General features: G+C 48.7%; 1 protein-coding gene across 1 annotated transcript in view; it reads left to right on the top strand.

Moving 5' to 3' along the window:
• LOC137352862 (zinc finger protein 665-like) overlaps positions 1-19,665 on the top strand; it is a 101,812-nt gene that overhangs the window by 19,285 nt on the left and 62,862 nt on the right. Inside the window, exon 2 of the mRNA XM_068018713.1 lies at positions 5-118. Within this exon, the coding sequence (XP_067874814.1) occupies positions 5-118 (114 nt within the window). The remainder of the gene's footprint in view (positions 1-4; positions 119-19,665) is intronic.

The raw sequence follows: 19,665 nt of genomic DNA, 5'->3' as shown, positions 1-19,665 counted from the left end.
CCAGGGCCTGCATGCCAAGGAGGGACTGGTGTGCAGCAAGCTGGAGATTGGAAGCATTGCCAACCACATTGACCTGGCAGAGGGCACCCACCATTATGAATGTTCGGAATGTAAGCAGGTCAGTACGAGCAGTTTCGAGTCACTCGCACTGTAACCAGCAGCTTGCGAAATGAAAAAGAAATCCTAACAATTCAAACCAAAGCAACACGAGAGGCAACACGGAAAAGCCTCGGAGAGGGTGCAGGGGGGATTTACCTGCAGGATATCGAGGATGAGGCACGCCCAGTAATGTGGGGGAGACTGGAGAAGCTGGGATTGTTCACCTCAGAGCAGAGAAAGTTAAGGGGAGATTTAATACAGCTGTTGAAAAACAAGAGGCGTCTTGATAAGAGTATCAAATAAAAAAGCGTATACAGTACTGGTGGATGCAGTGCCAGTCGCCAGAGGACTGTTGCTGGATAGGATTGGGGCACAGTACTGGTCTGTCACCATAACTCCAGTACAGTACTGGGCTCACTGCATAACGGGCACAGTACTGGTCTGTCACCATAACTCCAGTACAGTACTGGGCTCACTGCATTACGGGCACAGTACTGGTCTGTCACCATAACTCCAGTACAGTACTGGGCTCACAGTATAACGGGTACAGTACTGGTAGGTACGGGTCTGTCACTGCATTATGGGGAGAGGACTCGGTACAGGTCTGTCACATACTAGGATACAGTACTGGGGGGTACAGATCTGTCGCTCACAGGTACAGCAATCGTGGGTACAGGTCTTGTGACTAATACCGGTGTACAGTACTGGTGGGATCAGGTCTGTCATTAATACTGGGGTACAGTACTGGTGGGTACAGGTCTGTCACTAATACTGGGGTACAGTACTGGTGGGTACAGGTCTGTCACTAATACTGGGGTACAGTACTGGTGGGTACAGGTCCGTCACTAATACTGGGGTACAGTACTGGTGGGTACAGGTCCGTCACTAATACTGGGGTACAGTACTGGTGGGTAGAGGTCTGTCACTAATACTGGGGTACAGTACTGGTGGGTACAGGTCCGTCACTAATACTGGGGTACAGTACTGGTGGGTAGAGGTCTGTCACTAAGACTGGGATACAGTATTGGTGGGTACAGGTCTGTCATTAATACTGGGATACAGTATTGGTGGGATCAGGTCTGTCATTAATACTGGGGTACAGTACTGGTGGGTACAGGTCTGTCACTAATACTGGGGTACAGTACTGGTGGGTACAGGTCCGTCACTAATACTGGGGTACAGTACTGGTGGGTAGAGGTCTGTCACTAAGACTGGGATACAGTATTGGTGGGTACAGGTCTGTCATTAATACTGGGATACAGTATTGGTGGGTACTGGTATGTCACTAATACTGGGGTACAGTACTGGTGGGTAGAGGTCTGTCACTAAGACTGGGATACAGTATTGGTGGGTACAGGTCTGTCATTAATACTGGGATACAGTATTGGTGGGTACAGGTCTGCCATTAATACTGGTGTACAGTACTGGTGGGTACAGGTCTGTCACTAATACTGTGGTACAGTACTGGTGGGATCAGGTCTGTCATTAATACTTGGGTACAGTACTGGTGCGATCAGGTCTGTCATTAATACTGGTGGCCGCAGGTCTGTCACTAATACTGGTGTACAGTACTGGTGGGTACACGTCTGTCACTAATACTGGGGTACAGTACTGGTGCGATCAGGTCTGTCACTAATACTGGTGTGCAGTACTGGTGGGTACAGGTCTGTCACTAATACTGGTGTGCAGTACTGGTGGGTACAGGTCTGTCACTAATACTGGGGTACAATACTGGTGGGATCAGGTCTGTCACTAATACTGGTGTACAGTACTGGTGGGTACAGGTCTGTCACTAATACTGGGGTACAGTACTGGTGGGTACAGGTCTGTCACGAATACTGGGGTACAGTACTGGTGGGTACAGGTCTGCCATTAATACTGGAGTACAGTACTGGTGGGTACAGGTCTGCCATTAATACTGGGGTACAGTACTGGTGGGTACAGGTCTGTCACGAATACTGGTTTACAGTGCTGGTGGGTACAGGTCTGCCATTAATACTGGGGTACTGTACTGGTGGGATCAGGTCTGTCACTAATACTGGGGTACAGTACTGGTGGGATCAGGTCTGCGATTAATACTGGGGTACAGTACTGTTGGGTACAGGTCTGTCACTAATACTGGGGTACAGTACTGGTGGGGACAGGTCTGCGATTAATACTGGGGTACAGTACTGGTGGGTGCAGGTCTGTCACTAATACTGGGGTACAGTACTGGTGGGTACAGGTCTGCGATTAATACTGGGGTACAGTACTGGTGGGTACAGGTCTGTCACTAATACTGGGGTACAGTACTGGTGGGTACAGGTCTGTGATTAATACTGGGGTACAGTACTGGTGGGTACAGGTCTGTCACTAATACTGGGGTACAGTACTGGTGGGTACAGGTCTGTCACTAATACTGGGGTACAGTACTGGTGGGTACAGGTCTGTCACTAATACTGGGGTACAGTACTGGTGCGTACTGGTCTGTCACTAATACTGGGGTACAGAACTGGTGGGTACAGGTCATTAATACTGGGGTACAGTACTGGTGGGATCAGGTCTGTCACTAATACTGGTGTACAGTACTGGTGGGTACAGGTCTGTCACTAATACTGGTGTACAGTACTGGTGGGTACAGGTCTGTCACTAATCCTGGGGTACAGTACTGGTGCGTACAGGTTAGCCATTAATACTGGGGTATAGGATTGGTGGGTACAGGTCTGCCATTAATACTGGGGTATTGTACTGGTGGGTGCAGGTCTGTCACGAATACTGCGGTACAGTACTGGTCATCAGGTCTGTCATTAATACTGGGGTACAGTACTGGTGGGTACAGTTCTATCACTAATACTGGAGTACAGTACTGGTGGGTACAGGTCTGTCGCTAATACTGGTGTGCAGTACTGGTGGGTACAGGTCTGTCACTAATACTGGTGTGCAGTACTGGTGGGTACAGGTCTGTCACTAATACTGGGGTGCAGTACTGGTGGGATCAGGTCTGTCACTAAGACTGGGATACAGTATTGGTGGGTACAGGTCTGTCATTAATACTGGGATACAGTATTGGTGGGTACAGGTCTGCCATTAATACTGGTGTACAGTACTGGTGGGTACAGGTCTGTCACTAATACTGTGGTACAGTACTGGTGGGATCAGGTCTGTCACTAATACTGTGGTACAGTACTGGTGGGATCAGGTCTGTCATTAATACTGGGGTACAGTACTGGTGGCCGCAGGTCTGTCACTAATACTGGTGTACAGTACTGGTGGGTACACGTCTGTCTCTAATACTGGGGTACAGTACTGGTGCGATCAGGTCTGTCACTAATACTGGTGTGCAGTACTGGTGGGTACAGGTCTGTCACTAATACTGGTGTGCAGTACTGGTGGGTACAGGTCTGTCACTAATACTGGGGTACAGTACTGGTGGGATCAGGTCTGTCACTAATACTGGTGTACAGTACTGGTGGGTACAGGTCTGTCACTAATACAGGGGTACAGTACTGGTGGGTACAGGTCTGTCACGAATACTGGGGTACAGTACTGGTGGGTACAGGTCTGCCATTAATACTGGAGTACAGTACTGGTGGGTACAGGTCTGCCATTAATACTGGGGTACAGTACTGGTGGGTACAGGTCTGTCACGAATACTGGTTTACAGTGCTGGTGGGTACAGGTCTGCCATTAATACTGGGGTACTGTACTGGTGGGATCAGGTCTGTCACTAATACTGGGGTACAGTACTGGTGGGATCAGGTCTGTCACTAATACTGGTGTGCAGTACTGGTGGGTACAGGTCTGTCACTAATACTGGAGTACAGTACTGGTGGGTACAGGTCTGCGATTAATACTGGGGTACAGTACTGTTGGGTACAGGTCTGTCACTAATACTGGGGTACAGTACTGGTGGGTACAGGTCTGCGATTAATACTGGGGTACAGTACTGGTGGGTGCAGGTCTGTCACTAATACTGGGGTACAGTACTGGTGGGTACAGGTCTGCGATTAATACTGGGGTACAGTACTGGTGGGTACAGGTCTGTCACTAATACTGGGGTACAGTACTGGTGGGTACAGGTCTGTCACTAATACTGGGGTACAGTACTGGTGGGTACAGGTCTGTGATTAATACTGGGGTACAGTACTGGTGGGTACAGGTCTGTCACTAATACTGGGGTACAGTACTGGTGGGTACAGGTCTGTCACTAATACTGGGGTACAGTACTGGTGGGTACAGGTCTGCCATTAATACTGGGGTACAGTACTGGTGGGATCAGGTCTGTCATTAATACTGGGGTACAGTACTGGTGGGCACAGGTCTGTCAATAAAACTGGTGTACAGTGCTGGTGGGTACAGGTCTGCGATTAATACTGGGGTACAGTACTGGTGGGTACAGGTCTGCGATTAATACTGGGGTACAGTACTGGTGGGTACAACTGTGTCACTAATACTTGAGTAAAGTACTGGTGGGTACAGGTCTGTCACTAATACTGGGGTACAGAACTGGTGGGTACAGGTCTGTCATTAATACTGGGGTACAGTACTGGTGGGATCAGGTCTGTCACTAATACTGGTGTACAGTACTGGTGGGTACAGGTCTGTCACTAATCCTGGGGTACAGTACTGGTGCGTACAGGTGAGCCATTAATACTGGGGTATAGGATTGGTGGGTACAGGTCTGCCATTAATACTGGGGTATTGTACTGGTGGGTGCAGGTCTGTCACGAATACTGCGGTACAGTACTGGTCATCAGGTCTGTCATTAATACTGGGGTACAGTACTGGTGGGTACAGGTCTGTCACTAATACTGGGGTACAGTACTGGTGGGTACAGTTCTATCACTAATACTGGAGTACAGTACTGGTGGGTACAGGTCTGTCGCTAATACTGGTGTGCAGTACTGGTGGGTACAGGTCTGTCACTAATACTGGTGTGCAGTACTGGTGGGTACAGGTCTGTCACTAATACTGGGGTGCAGTACTGGTGGGATCAGGTCTGTCACTAATGGGTAAATTACTGGTGGGTACAGGTGTCTCACTAATACTGGTGTACTGTACTGGTGGGTACAGGTCTGCCATTAATACTGGGGTACAATACTGGTGGGATCAGGTCTGTCATTAATACTGAGGTCCAGTACTGGTGGGTACAGGTCTGTCGCTAATACTGGTGTGCAGTACTTGTGGGTACAGGTCTGTCACTAATACTGGTGTGCAGTACTGGTGGGTACAGGTCTGTCACTAATACTGGTGTGCAGTACTGGTGGGTACAGGTCTGTCCCTAATACTGGTGTACAGTACTGGTGGGTACAGGTCTGTCACTAATACTGGTGTGCAGTACTGGTGGGTACAGGTCTGTCACTATAACTGGGATACAGAAATAGTGGGTACAAGTCTGTCATGAATGCTGTTTTACATTACTGGTGGGTACAGGTCTGTCACTCATATTGGGGTTCAGTACTGGTGGGTACAGGTCTGTCACTAGTACTGGTGTTCTGTGCTGGTGGGTACAGTTCTGTCACTAATACTGGTGTACAGTACTGCTGTGCACAGGTCTGTCATTTATCCTGGTGTACCGTACTGGTGGGTGCAGGTGTGTCTCTAATAATGGGGTACAGTATTGGTGGGTACAGGTCTGTCACTAATAATGGGGTACAGTACAGGTGGGTGCAGATTGTCACTAATACTGGGGTAATGTGCTGGTGGGTACAGGTCTGTCACTAATACTGTGGTACAGGTCTGTCACTAATACTGGGATACAGTACTGGTGGGTGCAGGTCTGTCATTAATACTGGGGTACAGTACTGGTGGGTACAGGTCTGTCACTAATACTGGTGTGCAGTACTGGTGGGTACAGGTCTGTCACTAATACTGGGGTACAGTACTGGTGGGTACAGGTCTGCGATTAATACTGGGGTACAGTACTGGTGGGTACAGGTCTGTCACTAATCCTGGGGTACAGTACTGGTGCGTACAGGTTAGCCATTAATACTGGGGTATAGGATTGGTGGGTACAGGTCTGCCATTAATACTGGGGTATAGTACTGGTGGGTACAGGTCTATCACTAATACTGGAGTACAGTACTGGTGGGTACAGGTCTGTCGCTAATACTGGTGTGCAGTACTGGTGGGTACAGGTCTGTCACTAATACTGGTGTGCAGTCCTGGTGGGTACAGGTCTGTCACTAATACTGGTGTGCAGTACTGGTGGGTACATGTCTGTCACTAATACTGGGGTACAGTACTGGTGGGTACAGGTCTGTCACTAATACTGGGGTACAGTACTGGTGGGATCAGGTCTGTCACTGATGGGTAAATTACTGGTGGGTACAGGTGTCTCACTAATACTGGTGTACTGTACTGGTGGATACAGGTCTGCAATTAATACTGGGGGACAGTACTGGTGGGTACAGGTCTGTCACTAATACTGGGGTACAGTACTGGTGGGATCAGGTCTGTCACTAATGGGTAAATTACTGGTGGGTACAGGTGTTTCACTAATACTGGTGTACTGTACTGGTGGGTACAGGTCTGCCATTAATACTGGGGTACAATACTGGTGGGATCAGGTCTGTCATTAATACTGAGGTGCAGTACTGGTGGGTACAGGTCTGTCGCTAATACTGGTGTGCAGTCCTGGTGGGTACAGGTCTGTCACTAATACTGGTGTGCAGTACTGGTGGGTACAGGTCTGTCACTAATACTGGTGTGCAGTACTGTTGGGTACAGGTCTGTCACTAATACTGGTGTGCAGTACTGGTGGGTACAGGTCTGTCATTAACTGGGATACAGTACTAGTGGGTACAAGTCTGTCATGAATGCTGTTTTACAGTACTGGTGGGTACAGGTCTGTCACTCATATTTGGGTTCAGTACTGGTGGGTACAGGTCTGTCACTAGTACTGGTGTTCAGTACTGGTGGGTACAGTTCTGTCACTAATACTGGTGTACAGTACTGCTGTGCACAGGTCTGACATTTATCCTGGTGTACCGTACTGGTGGGTGCAGGTGTGTCTCTAATAATGGGGTACAGTACTGGTGGGTACAGGTCTGTCACTAATACTGGGGTACAGTACTGGTGGGATCAGGTCTGTCACTAATGGGTAAATTACTGGTGGGTACAGGTGTCTCACTAATACTGGTGTACTGTATTGGTGGGTACAGGTCTGCCATTAATACTGGGGTACAATACTGGTGGGATCAGGTCTGTCATTAATACTGAGGTACAGTACTGGTGGGTACAGGTCTGTCACTAATACTGGGGTACAGGTCTGTCACTAATACTGGGATACAGTACTGGTGGATGCAGGTCTGTCATTAATACTGGGGTACAGTACTGGTGGGTACAGGTCTGTCACTAATACTGGTGTGCAGTACTGGTGGGTACAGGTCTGTCACTAATACTGGGGTACAGTACTGGTGGGTACAGGTCTGCGATTAATACTGGGGTACAGTACTGGTGGGTACAGGTCTGTCACTAATCCTGGGGTACAGTACTGGTGCGTACAGGTTAGCCATTAATACTGGGGTATAGGATTGGTGGGTACAGGTCTGCCATTAATACTGGGGTATAGTACTGGTGGGTGCAGGTCTGTCACGAATACTGCGGTACAGTACTGGTGGGTACAGGTCTATCACTAATACTGGAGTACAGTAGTGGTGGGTACAGGTCTGTCGCTAATACTGGTGTGCAGTACTGGTGGGTACAGGTCTGTCGCTAATACTGGTGTGCAGTACTGGTGGGTACAGGTCTGTCACTAATACTGGTGTGCAGTCCTGGTGGGTACAGGTCTGTCACTAATACTGGTGTGCAGTACTGGTGGGTACATGTCTGTCACTAATACTGGGGTACAGTACTGGTGGGTACAGGTCTGTCACTAATACTGGGGTACAGTACTGGTGGGATCAGGTCTGTCACTGATGGGTAAATTACTGGTGGGTACAGGTGTCTCACTAATACTGGTGTACTGTACTGGTGGGTACAGGTCTGCAATTAATACTGGGGTACAGTACTGGTGGGTACAGGTCTGTCACTAATACTGGGGTACAGTACTGGTGGGATCAGGTCTGTCACTAATGGGTAAATTACTGGTGGGGACAGGTGTCTCACTAATACTGGTGTACTGTACTGGTGGGTACAGGTCTGCCATTAATACTGGGGTACAATACTGGTGGGATCAGGTCTGTCATTAATACTGGTGTGCAGTACTGTTGGGTACAGGTCTGTCGCTAATATTGGTGTGCAGTACTGTTGGGTACAGGTCTGTCACTAATACTGGTGTGCAGTACTGGTGGGTACAGGTCTGTCGCTAATACTGGTGTGCAGTACTGTTGGGTACAGGTCTGTCACTAATACTGGTGTGCTGTACTGGTGGGTACAGGTCTGTCCCTAATACTGGTGTGCAGTACTGTTGGGTACAGGTCTGTCACTAATACTGGTGTGCAGTACTGGTGGGTACAGGTCTGTCACTAATACTGGTGTGCAGTACTGTTGGGTACAGGTCTGTCACTAATACTGTTTTACAGTACTGGTGGGTACAGGTCTGTCACTCATATTGGGGTTCAGTACTGGTGGGTACAGTTCTGTCACTAATACTGGTGTACAGTACTCCTGTGCACAGGTCTGACATTTATCCTGGTGTACCGTACTGGTGGGTGCAGGTGTGTCTCTAATAATGGGGTACAGTACTGGTGGGTACAGGTCTGTCACTAATAATGGGGTACAGTACAGGTGGGTGCAGATTGTCACTAATACTGGGATAATGTGCTGGTGGGTACAGGTCTGTCACTAATACTGGGGTGCAGGTCTGTCACTAATACTGGGATACAGTACTGGTGGGTGCAGGTCTGTCATTAATACTGGGGTACAGTACTGGTGGGTACAGGTCTGTCACTAAAACTGGTGTGCAGTACTGGTGGGTACAGGTCTGTCACTAATACTGGTGTGCAGTACTGGTGGGTACAGGTCTGTCACTAATACTGAGGTACAGTACTGGTGGGTACAGGTCTGTCACTAATACTGGGGTACAGTACTGGTGGGTGCAGGTCTGCCATTAATACTGGGGTACAGTACTGGTGGGATCAGGTCTGTCATTAATACTGGGGTACAGGTCTGTCACTAATACTGGGATACAGTACTGGTGGGTACAGGTCTGCGATTAATACTGGGGTACAGTACTGGTGGGTACAGGTCTGTCACTAATCCTGGGGTACAGTACTGGTGCGTACAGGTTAGCCATTAATACTGGGGTATAGGATTGGTGGGTACAGGTCTGCCATTAATACTGGGGTATAGTACTGGTGGGTGCAGGTCTGTCACGAATACTGCGGTACAGTACTGGTGGGTACAGGTCTATCACTAATACTGGAGTACAGTACTGGTGGGTACAGGTCTGTCGCTAATACTGGTGTGCAGTACTGGTGGGTACAGGTCTGTCACTAATACTGGTGTGCAGTCCTGGTGGGTACAGGTCTGTCCCTAATACTGGTGTGCAGTACTGTTGGGTACAGGTCTGTCACTAATACTGGTGTGCAGTACTGTTGGGTACAGGTCTGTCACTAATACTGGTGTGCAGTACTGGTGGGTACAGGTCTGTCACTAATACTGGTGTGCAGTACTGTTGGGTACAGGTCTGTCACTAATACTGTTTTACAGTACTGGTGGGTACAGGTCTGTCACTAATAATGGGGTACAGTACAGGTGGGTGCAGATTGTCACTAATACTGGGATAATGTGCTGGTGGGTACAGGTCTGTCACTAATACTGGGGTGCAGGTCTGTCACTAATACTGGGATACAGTACTGGTGGGTGCAGGTCTGTCATTAATAATGGGGTACAGTACTGGTGGGTACAGGTCTGTCACTAATAATGGGGTACAGTACAGGTGGGTGCAGATTGTCACTAATACTGGGATACAGTACTGGTGGGTGCAGGTCTGTCACTAATACTGGGGTGCAGTACTGGTGGGTACAGGTCTGTCACTAAAACTGGTGTGCAGTACTGGTGGGTACAGGTCTGTCACTAATACTGGTGTGCAGTACTGGTGGGTACAGGTCTGTCACTAATACTGAGGTACAGTACTGGTGGGTACAGGTCTGTCACTAATACTGGGGTGCAGTACTGGTGGGTGCAGGTCTGCCATTAATACTGGGGTACAGTACTGGTGGGATCAGGTATGTCATTAATCCTGGGGTACAGGTCTGTCACTAATACTGGGATACAGTACTGGTGGGTGCAGTCTGTCATTAATACTGGGGTACAGTACTGGTGGGTACAGGTCTGTCACTAATACTGGTGTGCAGTACTGGTGGGTACAGGTCTGTCACTAATACTGGGGTACAGTACTGGTGGGTACAGGTCTGCGATTAATACTGGGGTACAGTACTGGTGGGTACAGGTCTGTCACTAATCCTGGGGTACAGTACTGGTGCGTACAGGTTAGCCATTAATACTGGGGTATAGGATTGGTGGGTACAGGTCTGCCATTAATACTGGGGTATAGTACTGGTGGGTGCAGGTCTGTCACGAATACTGCGGTACAGTACTGGTGGGTACAGGTCTATCACTAATACTGGAGTACAGTACTGGTGGGTACAGGTCTGTCGCTAATACTGGTGTGCAGTACTGGTGGGTACAGGTCTGTCACTAATACTGGTGTGCAGTCCTGGTGGGTACAGGTCTGTCATTAATACTGAGGTACAGTACTGGTGGGTACAGGTCTGTCGTTAATACTGGTGTGCAGTACTGTTGGGTACAGGTCTGTCACTAATATTGGTGTGCAGTACTGTTGGGTACAGGTCTGTCACTAATACTGGTGTGCAGTACTGGTGGGTACAGGTCTGTCACTAATACTGGTGTGCAGTACTGTTGGGTACAGGTCTGTCACTAATACTGGTGTGCTGTACTGGTGGGTACAGGTCTGTCCCTAATGCTGGTGTACAGTACTGGTGGGTACAGGTCTGTCACTAATACTGGTGTGCAGTACTGGTGGGTACAGGTCTGTCACTATAACTGGGATACAGTACTAGTGGGTACAAGTCTGTCATGAATGCTGTTTTACAGTACTGGTGGGTACAGGTCTGTCACTAGTACTGGTGGGTACAGTTCTGTCACTAATACTGGTGTACAGTACTGCTGTGCACAGGTCTGACATTTATCCTGGTGTACCGTACTGGTGGGTGCAGGTGTGTCTCTAATAATGGGGTACAGTACTGGTGGGTACAGGTCTGTCACTAATAATGGGGTACAGTACAGGTGGGTGCAGATTGTCACTAATACTGGGATAATGTGCTGGTGGGTACAGGTCTGTCACTAATACTGGGGTGCAGTACTCGTGGGTACAGGTCTGTCACTAATACTGGGATACAGTACTAGTGGGTGCAGGTCTGTCATTAATACTGGGGTACAGTACTGGTGGGTACAGGTCTGTCACTAATACTGGTGTGCAGTACTGGTGGGTACAGGTCTGTCACTAATACTGAGGTACAGTACTGGTGGGTACAGGTCTGCGATTAATACTGGGGTACAGTACTGGTGGGTACAGGTCTGTCACTAATCCTGGGGTACAGTACTGGTGCGTACAGGTTAGCCATTAATACTGGGGTACAGTACTGGTGGGATCAGGTCTGTCACTAATGGGTAAATTACTGGTGGGTACAGGTGTCTCACTAATACTGGTGTACTGTACTGGTGGGTACAGGTCTGCCATTAATACTGGGTTACAGTACTGGTGGGTACAGGTCTGTCACTAATACTGGGGTACAGTACTGGTGGGATCAGGTCTGTCACGAATGGGTAAATTACTGGTGGGTACACGTGTCTCACTAATACTGGTGTACTGTATTGGTGGGTACAGGTGTGCCATTAATACTGGGGTACAATACTGGTGGGATCAGGTCTGTCATTAATACTGAGGTACAGTACTGGTGGGTACAGGTCTGTCGCTAATACTGATGTGCAGTACTGTTGGGTACAGGTCTGTCACTAATACTGGGGTACAGGTCTGTCACTAATACTGGGATACAGTACTGGTGGGTGCAGGTCTGTCATTAATACTGGGGTACAGTACTGGTGGGTACAGGTCTGTCACTAATACTGGTGTGCAGTACTGGTGGGTACAGGTCTGTCACTAATACTGGGGTACAGTACTGGTGGGTACAGGTCTGCGATTAATACTGGGGTACAGTACTGGTGGGTACAGGTCTGTCACTAATACTGGGGTACAGTACTGGTGGGTACAGGTCTGCGATTAATACTGGGGTACAGTACTGGTGGGTACAGGTCTGTCACTAATCCTGGGGTACAGTACTGGTGCGTACAGGTTAGCCATTAATACTGGGGTATAGGATTGGTGGGTACAGGTCTGCCATTAATACTGGGGTATAGTACTGGTGGGTGCAGGTCTGTCACGAATACTGCGGTACAGTACTGGTGGGTACAGGTCTATCACTAATACTGGAGTACAGTACTGGTGGGTACAGGTCTGTCGCTAATACTGGTGTGCAGTGCTGGTGGGTACAGGTCTGTCACTAATACTGGTGTGCAGTCCTGGTGGGTACAGGTCTGTCACTAAGACTGGTGTGCAGTACTGGTGGGTACATGTCTGTCACTAATACTGGGATACAGTACTGGTGGGTACAGGTCTGTCACTAATACTGGGGTACAGTACTGGTGGGTACAGGTCTGTCACTAATACTGGGGTACAGTACTGGTGGGATCAGGTCTGTCACTGATGGGTAAATTACTGGTGGGTACAGGTGTCTCACTAATACTGGTGTACTGTACTGGTGGGTACAGGTCTGCAATTAATACTGGGGTACAGTACTGGTGGGTACAGGTCTGTCACGAATACTGGGGTACAGTACTGGTGGGATCAGGTCTGTCACTAATGGGTAAATTACTGGTGGGTACAGGTGTCTCACTAATACTGGTGTACTGTACTGGTGGGTACAGGTCTGCCATTAATACTGGGGTACAATACTGGTGGGATCAGGTCTGTCATTAATACTGAGGTACAGTACTGGTGGGTACAGGTCTGTCGCTAATACTGGTGTGCAGTACTGTTGGGTACAGGTCTGTCACTAATACTGGTGTGCAGTACTGGTGGGTACAGGTCTGTCACTAATACTGGTGTGCAGTACTGTTGGGTACAGGTCTGTCACTAATACTGGTGTACAGTACTGGTGGGTACAGGTCTGTCCCTAATACTGGTGTACAGTACTGGTGGGTACAGGTCTGTCCCTAATACTGGTGTACAGTACTGGTGGGCACAGGTCTGTCACTAATACTGGGGTACAGGTCTGTCACTAATACTGGTGTCCAGTACTGGTGGGTACAGATCTGTCACTAATACTGTGATACAGTACTGGTGGGTACAGATCTGTCACTAATACTGGTGTCCAGTACTGATGGGTACGGATCTGTCACTAATACTGTGTTACAGTATTGGTGGGTACAGATCTGGCACTAATACTGTGGTACAGTACTGGTGGGTACAGATCTGTCACTAACACTGGTGTCCAGTACTGGTGGGTACAGATCTGTCACTAATACTGTGGTACAGTACTGGTGGGTAGACGTCTGTCACTAATTTTGGGGTACAGTCCTGGTGGGTACAGATCTGGCACTAATACTGTGTTACAGTACTGGTGGGTACAGATCTGGCACTAATACTGTGGTACAGTACTGGTGGGTACAGGTCTGGCACTAATACTGTGGTACAGTACTGGTGGGTACAGATCTGGCACTAATACTGTGGTACAGTACTGGTGGGTACAGATCTGGCACTAATACTGTGGTACAGTACTGGTGGGTACAGATCTGGCACTAATACTGTGGTACAGTTCTGGTGGGTAGACGTCTGTCACTAATTCTGGGGTACAGTACTGGTGGGTACAGGTCTGTCACGAATACTGGGGTACTGTACTGGTGGGTAAAGGTCTGTCATTAATACTGGTGCACATTACTGGTGGGTACAGGTCTGTCACTAATACTGGGGTACGGTACTGGTGGATACAGGTCTGTCGCTAATACTGGGGTATGGTACTGGTGGGTACAGGTCTGTCATTAATACCGGTGCACAGTACTGGTGGGTACAGGTCTGTCACTAATATTGGTGTACTGTACTGGTGCGTACAGGTCTGACATTCTGGGGTGCAGTACTGGTGGGTACTGGTCTGTCACTAATAGTGGTGTACTGTGCTGGTGGGTACAGGTCTGTCACTATTACTGTGGTACAGTACTGGTGGGTACAGATCTGTCACTAATTCTGGGGTACAGTACTGGTGGGTACAGGTCTGTCACGAATACTGGGGTACTGTACTGGTGGGTACAGGTCTGGCACTAATACTGGGGTACAGTATTGGTGGGTACAGGTCCGTTACTAATACTGGGGTACAGTACTGGTGGGTACAGGTCTGTCACTAATACTGGGGTACTGTGCTGGTGGGTACAGGTCTGTCACTAATACTGGGGTACAGGTCTGTCACTAATACTGGGGTACAGTACTGGTGGGTACAGGTGTTTTATTAATACTGTGGTACAGTACTGGTGGGTACAGGTCTGTCATTAATACTGGTGTGCAGTACTGGTGGGTGCAGGTCTGTTACTAATACTGGGGTACAGTACTGGTGGGTCCAGGTCTGTCACTAATACTGGGGTGCAGGTCTGTCACTAATACTGGGATACAGTACTGGTGGGTACAGGTGTTTTATTAATACTGTGGTACAGTACTGGTGGGTACAGGTCTGTCATTAATACTGGTGTACAGTACTGGTGGGTACAGATCTGTCACTAATACTGTGGTACAGTACTGGTGGGTACAGGTCTGTGATTCATACTGGCATACAGTACTGGTGGGTGCAGGTCTGTCTCTAATACTGTGGTACAGTACTGGTGGGTACAGGTGTTTTATTAATACTGTGGTACAGTACTGGTGGGTACAGGTCTGTCATTAATACTGGTGTACAGTACTGGTGGGTACAGATCTGTCACTAATACTGTGGTACAGTACTGGTGGGTACAGGTCTGTGATTAATACTGGCATACAGTACTGGTGGGTGCAGATTGTCACTAATACTGGGGTAATGTGCTGGTGGGTGCAGGTCTGTCACTAATACTGGGGTACAGGTCTGTCACTAATACTGGGATACAGTACTGGTGGGTACAGGTGTTTTATTAATACTGGTGTACAGTACTGGTGGGTGCAGATCTGTCACTAATACTGTGGTACAGTACTGGTGGGTACAGGTCTGTGATTAATACTGGCATACAGTACTGGTGGGTGCAGGTCTGTCACTAATACTGTGGTACCGGTCTGTCTCTTATACTGGTGTACAGTTCTGGTGGGTACAGGTGTGTCTCTAATAATGGGGTACAGTACTGCTGGGTACAGGTCTGTCACACATACTGGGGTACTGTACTGGTGGGTACAGGTCTGTAACGAATACTGGTGTACAGTACTGGTGGGTACAGGTCTGTCACTAATACTGGGGTACAGTGCCGGTCGGTACAGGTCTGTCACTAATACTGGGGTACAGTGCCGGTGGGTACAGGTCTGTCACTAATTCTGGGGTACTGTGCTGGTGGGTACAGGTCTGTCACTAATACTTGGGTACAGTACTGGTGGGTACAAATCTGTCGCTAATACTGGGGTACAGTACTGGTGGGTACAGTACTGGTGGGTACAGGTCTGTCACCAACACTGGGTTTCAATACTGGTGGGTGCAGGTCTGTCACTAATACTGGGGTGCAGTATTGGTGGGTGCAGGTGTGTCATTTTACTGGTGTACCGTACTGTTGGGTACAGCTCTGTCACTAATACTGGGGTACTGTACTGGTGGGTACAGTACTGACATTAATGCTGGTGTACAGTACTGGTGGGTACAGGTCTGTCACTATTACTGGGGTGCAGTACTGGTGGGTACAGGTCTGTCATTAATGCTGGCAGACAGTACTGGTGCGTGCAGGTCTGTCACTAATACTGGGGTGCAGTATTGGGTGCAGGTGTCACTAATACTGTTGTACAGTACTGGTGGTTCGAGGTCTGTCACTCATACTGGGGTGCAGTACTGGTGGGTACTGTACTGGTGGGTACAGTACTGGTGGGTACAGGTCTGTCAATAATATTGGTGTACAGTACTGGTGGGTATAGGTCTGTCACCAATCCTGGGGTACAGTATTGTTGGGTCCAGGTCTGTCGCTAGTACTGTGGGCCAGTACTGGTGGGTACAGATCTGTCACTAATACTGGGGTACAGTACTGGTGGGCACAGGTCTGTCACTAATACTGGTGTACAGGTCTGTCACTAATACTGGGGTGCAGTACTGGTGGGTACAGATCTGTCACTAATACTGGGGTACAGCACTGGTGGGTACAGGTCTGTCATTAATACTGGCATACAGTCCTGGCGGGTACAAGTCTGTCACTAAGACTGGGTTTCAATACTGGTGGGTACAGATCTGTCACTAATACTGGGGTACAGTAATGGTGGGTACAGGTCTGTCACTAATACTGGGGTACAGGTCTGTCACTAATACTGGGATACAGTACTGGTGGGTACAGGTCTGCCACTAATACTGGTGTACCGTACTGTTGGGTACAGTTCTGTTACTATTACTGGTGTACAGTACTGGTGAGTACAGGTCTGTCACTAATACTGGTGTGCACAGGTCTGTCATTTTACTGGTGTACCGTACTGTTGGGTACAGGTCTGTTACTATTACTGGTGTACAGTACTGGTGAGTACAGGTCTGTCACTAATACTGGTGTACAGTACTGGTGTGCACAGTTCTGTCGTTTTACTGGTGTTCCGTACTGTGGGGTACAGGTCTGTTACTATTACTGGTGTACAGTAATGGTGAGTACAGGTCTGTCACTAATACTGGGGTACTGTACTGGTGTGTACATGTCTGACATTAATGCTGGTGTACAGTACTGGTGGGTGCAGGTCTGTCATTAACACTGGGGTACAGTACTGGTGGGTACAGGTCTGTCACTAATGCTGGGGTACAGTACTGGTGGGTGCAGGTCTGTCACTAATACTGGGGTGCAGTACTGGTGGGTAGAGGTCTGTCACTCATACTGGGGTACAGCACTGGTGGGTACAGGTCTGTCATTAATACTGGCGTACAGTCCTGGTGGGTACAAGTCTGTCACTAATACTGGGTTTCAATACTGGTGGGTACAGGTCTGTCACTAATACTGGTGTCCAGTACTGGTGGGTACAGATCTGTCACTAATACTGGGGTACAGTACTGGTGGGTGCAGGTCTGTCACTAATAGTGGTGTACTGTGCTGGTGGGTACAGGTCTGTCACTATTACTGTGGTACAGTACTGGTGGGTACAGATCTGTCACTAATTCTGGGGTACAGTACCGGTGGGTACAGGTCTGTCACTAATACTGGTGTACAGGTCTGTCACTAATACTGGGGTGCAGTACTGGTGGGTAGAGGTCTGTCACTCATACTGGGGTACAGCACTGGTGGGTACAGGTCTGTCATTAATACTGGCGTACAGTCCTGGTGGGTACAAGTCTGTCACTAATACTGGGTTTCAATACTGGTGGGTACAGGTCTGTCACTAATACTGGTGTCCAGTACCGGTGGGTACAGATCTGTCACTAATACTGGGGTACAGTACTGGTGGGTACAGATCTGTCACTAATACTGGTGTCCAGTACTGGTGGGTACAGATCTGTCACTCATACTGTGGTACAGTACTGGTGGGTACAGATCTGTCACTAATTTTGTGTTACAGTACTGGTCGGTACAGATCTGGCACTAATACTGTGGTACAGTACTGGTGGGTACAGGTCTGGCACTAGTACTGTGGTACAGTACTGGTGGGTACAGATCTGGCACTAATACTGTGGTACAGGACTGGTGGGTAGACGTCTGTCACTAATTCTGGGGTACAGTACTGGTGGGTACAGATCTGGCACTAATACTGTGGTACAGTACTGGTGGGTACAGATCTGGCACTAATACTGTGGTACAGTACTAGTGGGTACAGATCTGGCACTAATACTGTGGTACAGTACTGGTGGGTACAGATCTGGCACTACTACTGTGATACAGTACTGGTGGGTACAGATCTGGCACTAATACTGTGATACAGTACTGGTGGGTACAGATCTGGGACTAATACTGTGGTACAGTACTGGTGGGTAGACGTCTGTCACTAATTCTGGGGTACAGTACTGGTGGGTACAGATCTGGCACTAATACTGTGGTACAGTACTGGTGGGTAGACGTCTGTCACTAATTCTGGGGTACAGTACTGGTGGGTACAGATCTGTCACGAATACTGTGGTACAGTACTGGTGGGTACAGGTCTGGCACTAATACTGTGGTACAGTACTGGTGGGTACAGCTCTGGCACTAATACTGTGGTCCAGTACTGGTGGGTACAGATCTGGCACTAATACTGTGGTGCAGTTCTGGTGGGTAGACGTCTTCACTAATTCTGGGGTACAGTACTGGTGGGTGCAGGTCTGTCACTAATACTCTTGTACTGTTCTGGTGCGTACAGGTCTGACTATTATTCTGGGGTGCAGTACTGGTGGGTACAGGTCTGTCACTAATAGTGGTGTACTGTACTGGTGGGTGCAGGTCTGTCACTAATACTGGGGTACAGTACTGGTGGGTACAGATCTGGCAGTAGTACTGTGGTACAGTACTGGTGGGTACAGATCTGGCACTAATACTGTGGTACAGTACTGGTGGGTACAGATCTGGCACTAATACTGTGATACAGTACTGGTGGGTACAGGTCTGTTACTTATACCTGGGTACAGTACTGGAGGGTACAGGTCTCACTAATACTGGGGTAATGTGCTGGTGGGTACAGGTCTGTCACTAATACTGGTATGCAGTACTCGTGGGTACAGGTCTGTCACTAATACCTGGGTACAGTACTGGTGGGTACAGGTCTGTCACTAATACTGGTGTGCAGTACTCGTGGGTACAGGTCTGTCACTAATACTGTGGCACAGTACTGTTGGGTACAGGTTTGTCACTAATACCTGGGTACAGTACTGGTGGGTACAGGTCTGTTACTATTACTGGTGTACAGTACTGGTGAGTACAGTTCTGTCACTAATACTGGGGTCCTGTACTGGTGGGTACAGGTCTGACATTAATGCTGGTGTACAGTACCAGTGGGTGCAGGTCTCTCACTAATACTGGTGTACATTACTGGTGGGTACAGGTCTGTCACTAATACTGTGGTGCAGTACTGGTGGGTAGAGGTCTGTCACTAATACTGGGTTTCAATACTGGTGGGTACATGTCTGTCACTAATACTGTGGTACAGTACTGGTGGGTACAGATCTGTCACTAATACGGGTGTCCAGTACTGGTGGGTACAGATCTGTCACTAATACTGTGGAACAGTACTGGTGTGCACAGGTCTGTCATTTTACTGGTGTACCGTACTGTTGGGTACAGGTCTGTTACTATTACTGGGGTACAGTACTAGTGGGTACAGGTCTGTCACTAATACTGGTGTACAGGTCTGTCACTAATACTGGTGTCCAGCACTGGTGGGTACAGATCTGTCACTAATACTGTGGTACAGTACTGGTGGGT

This window comes from Heterodontus francisci, chromosome 39 (genome assembly GCF_036365525.1).
Source record: "Heterodontus francisci isolate sHetFra1 chromosome 39, sHetFra1.hap1, whole genome shotgun sequence".
In the NCBI taxonomy this organism is placed as follows: domain Eukaryota; kingdom Metazoa; phylum Chordata; class Chondrichthyes; order Heterodontiformes; family Heterodontidae; genus Heterodontus; species Heterodontus francisci.
This window is presented reverse-complemented; position numbering and strand designations above follow the sequence as displayed.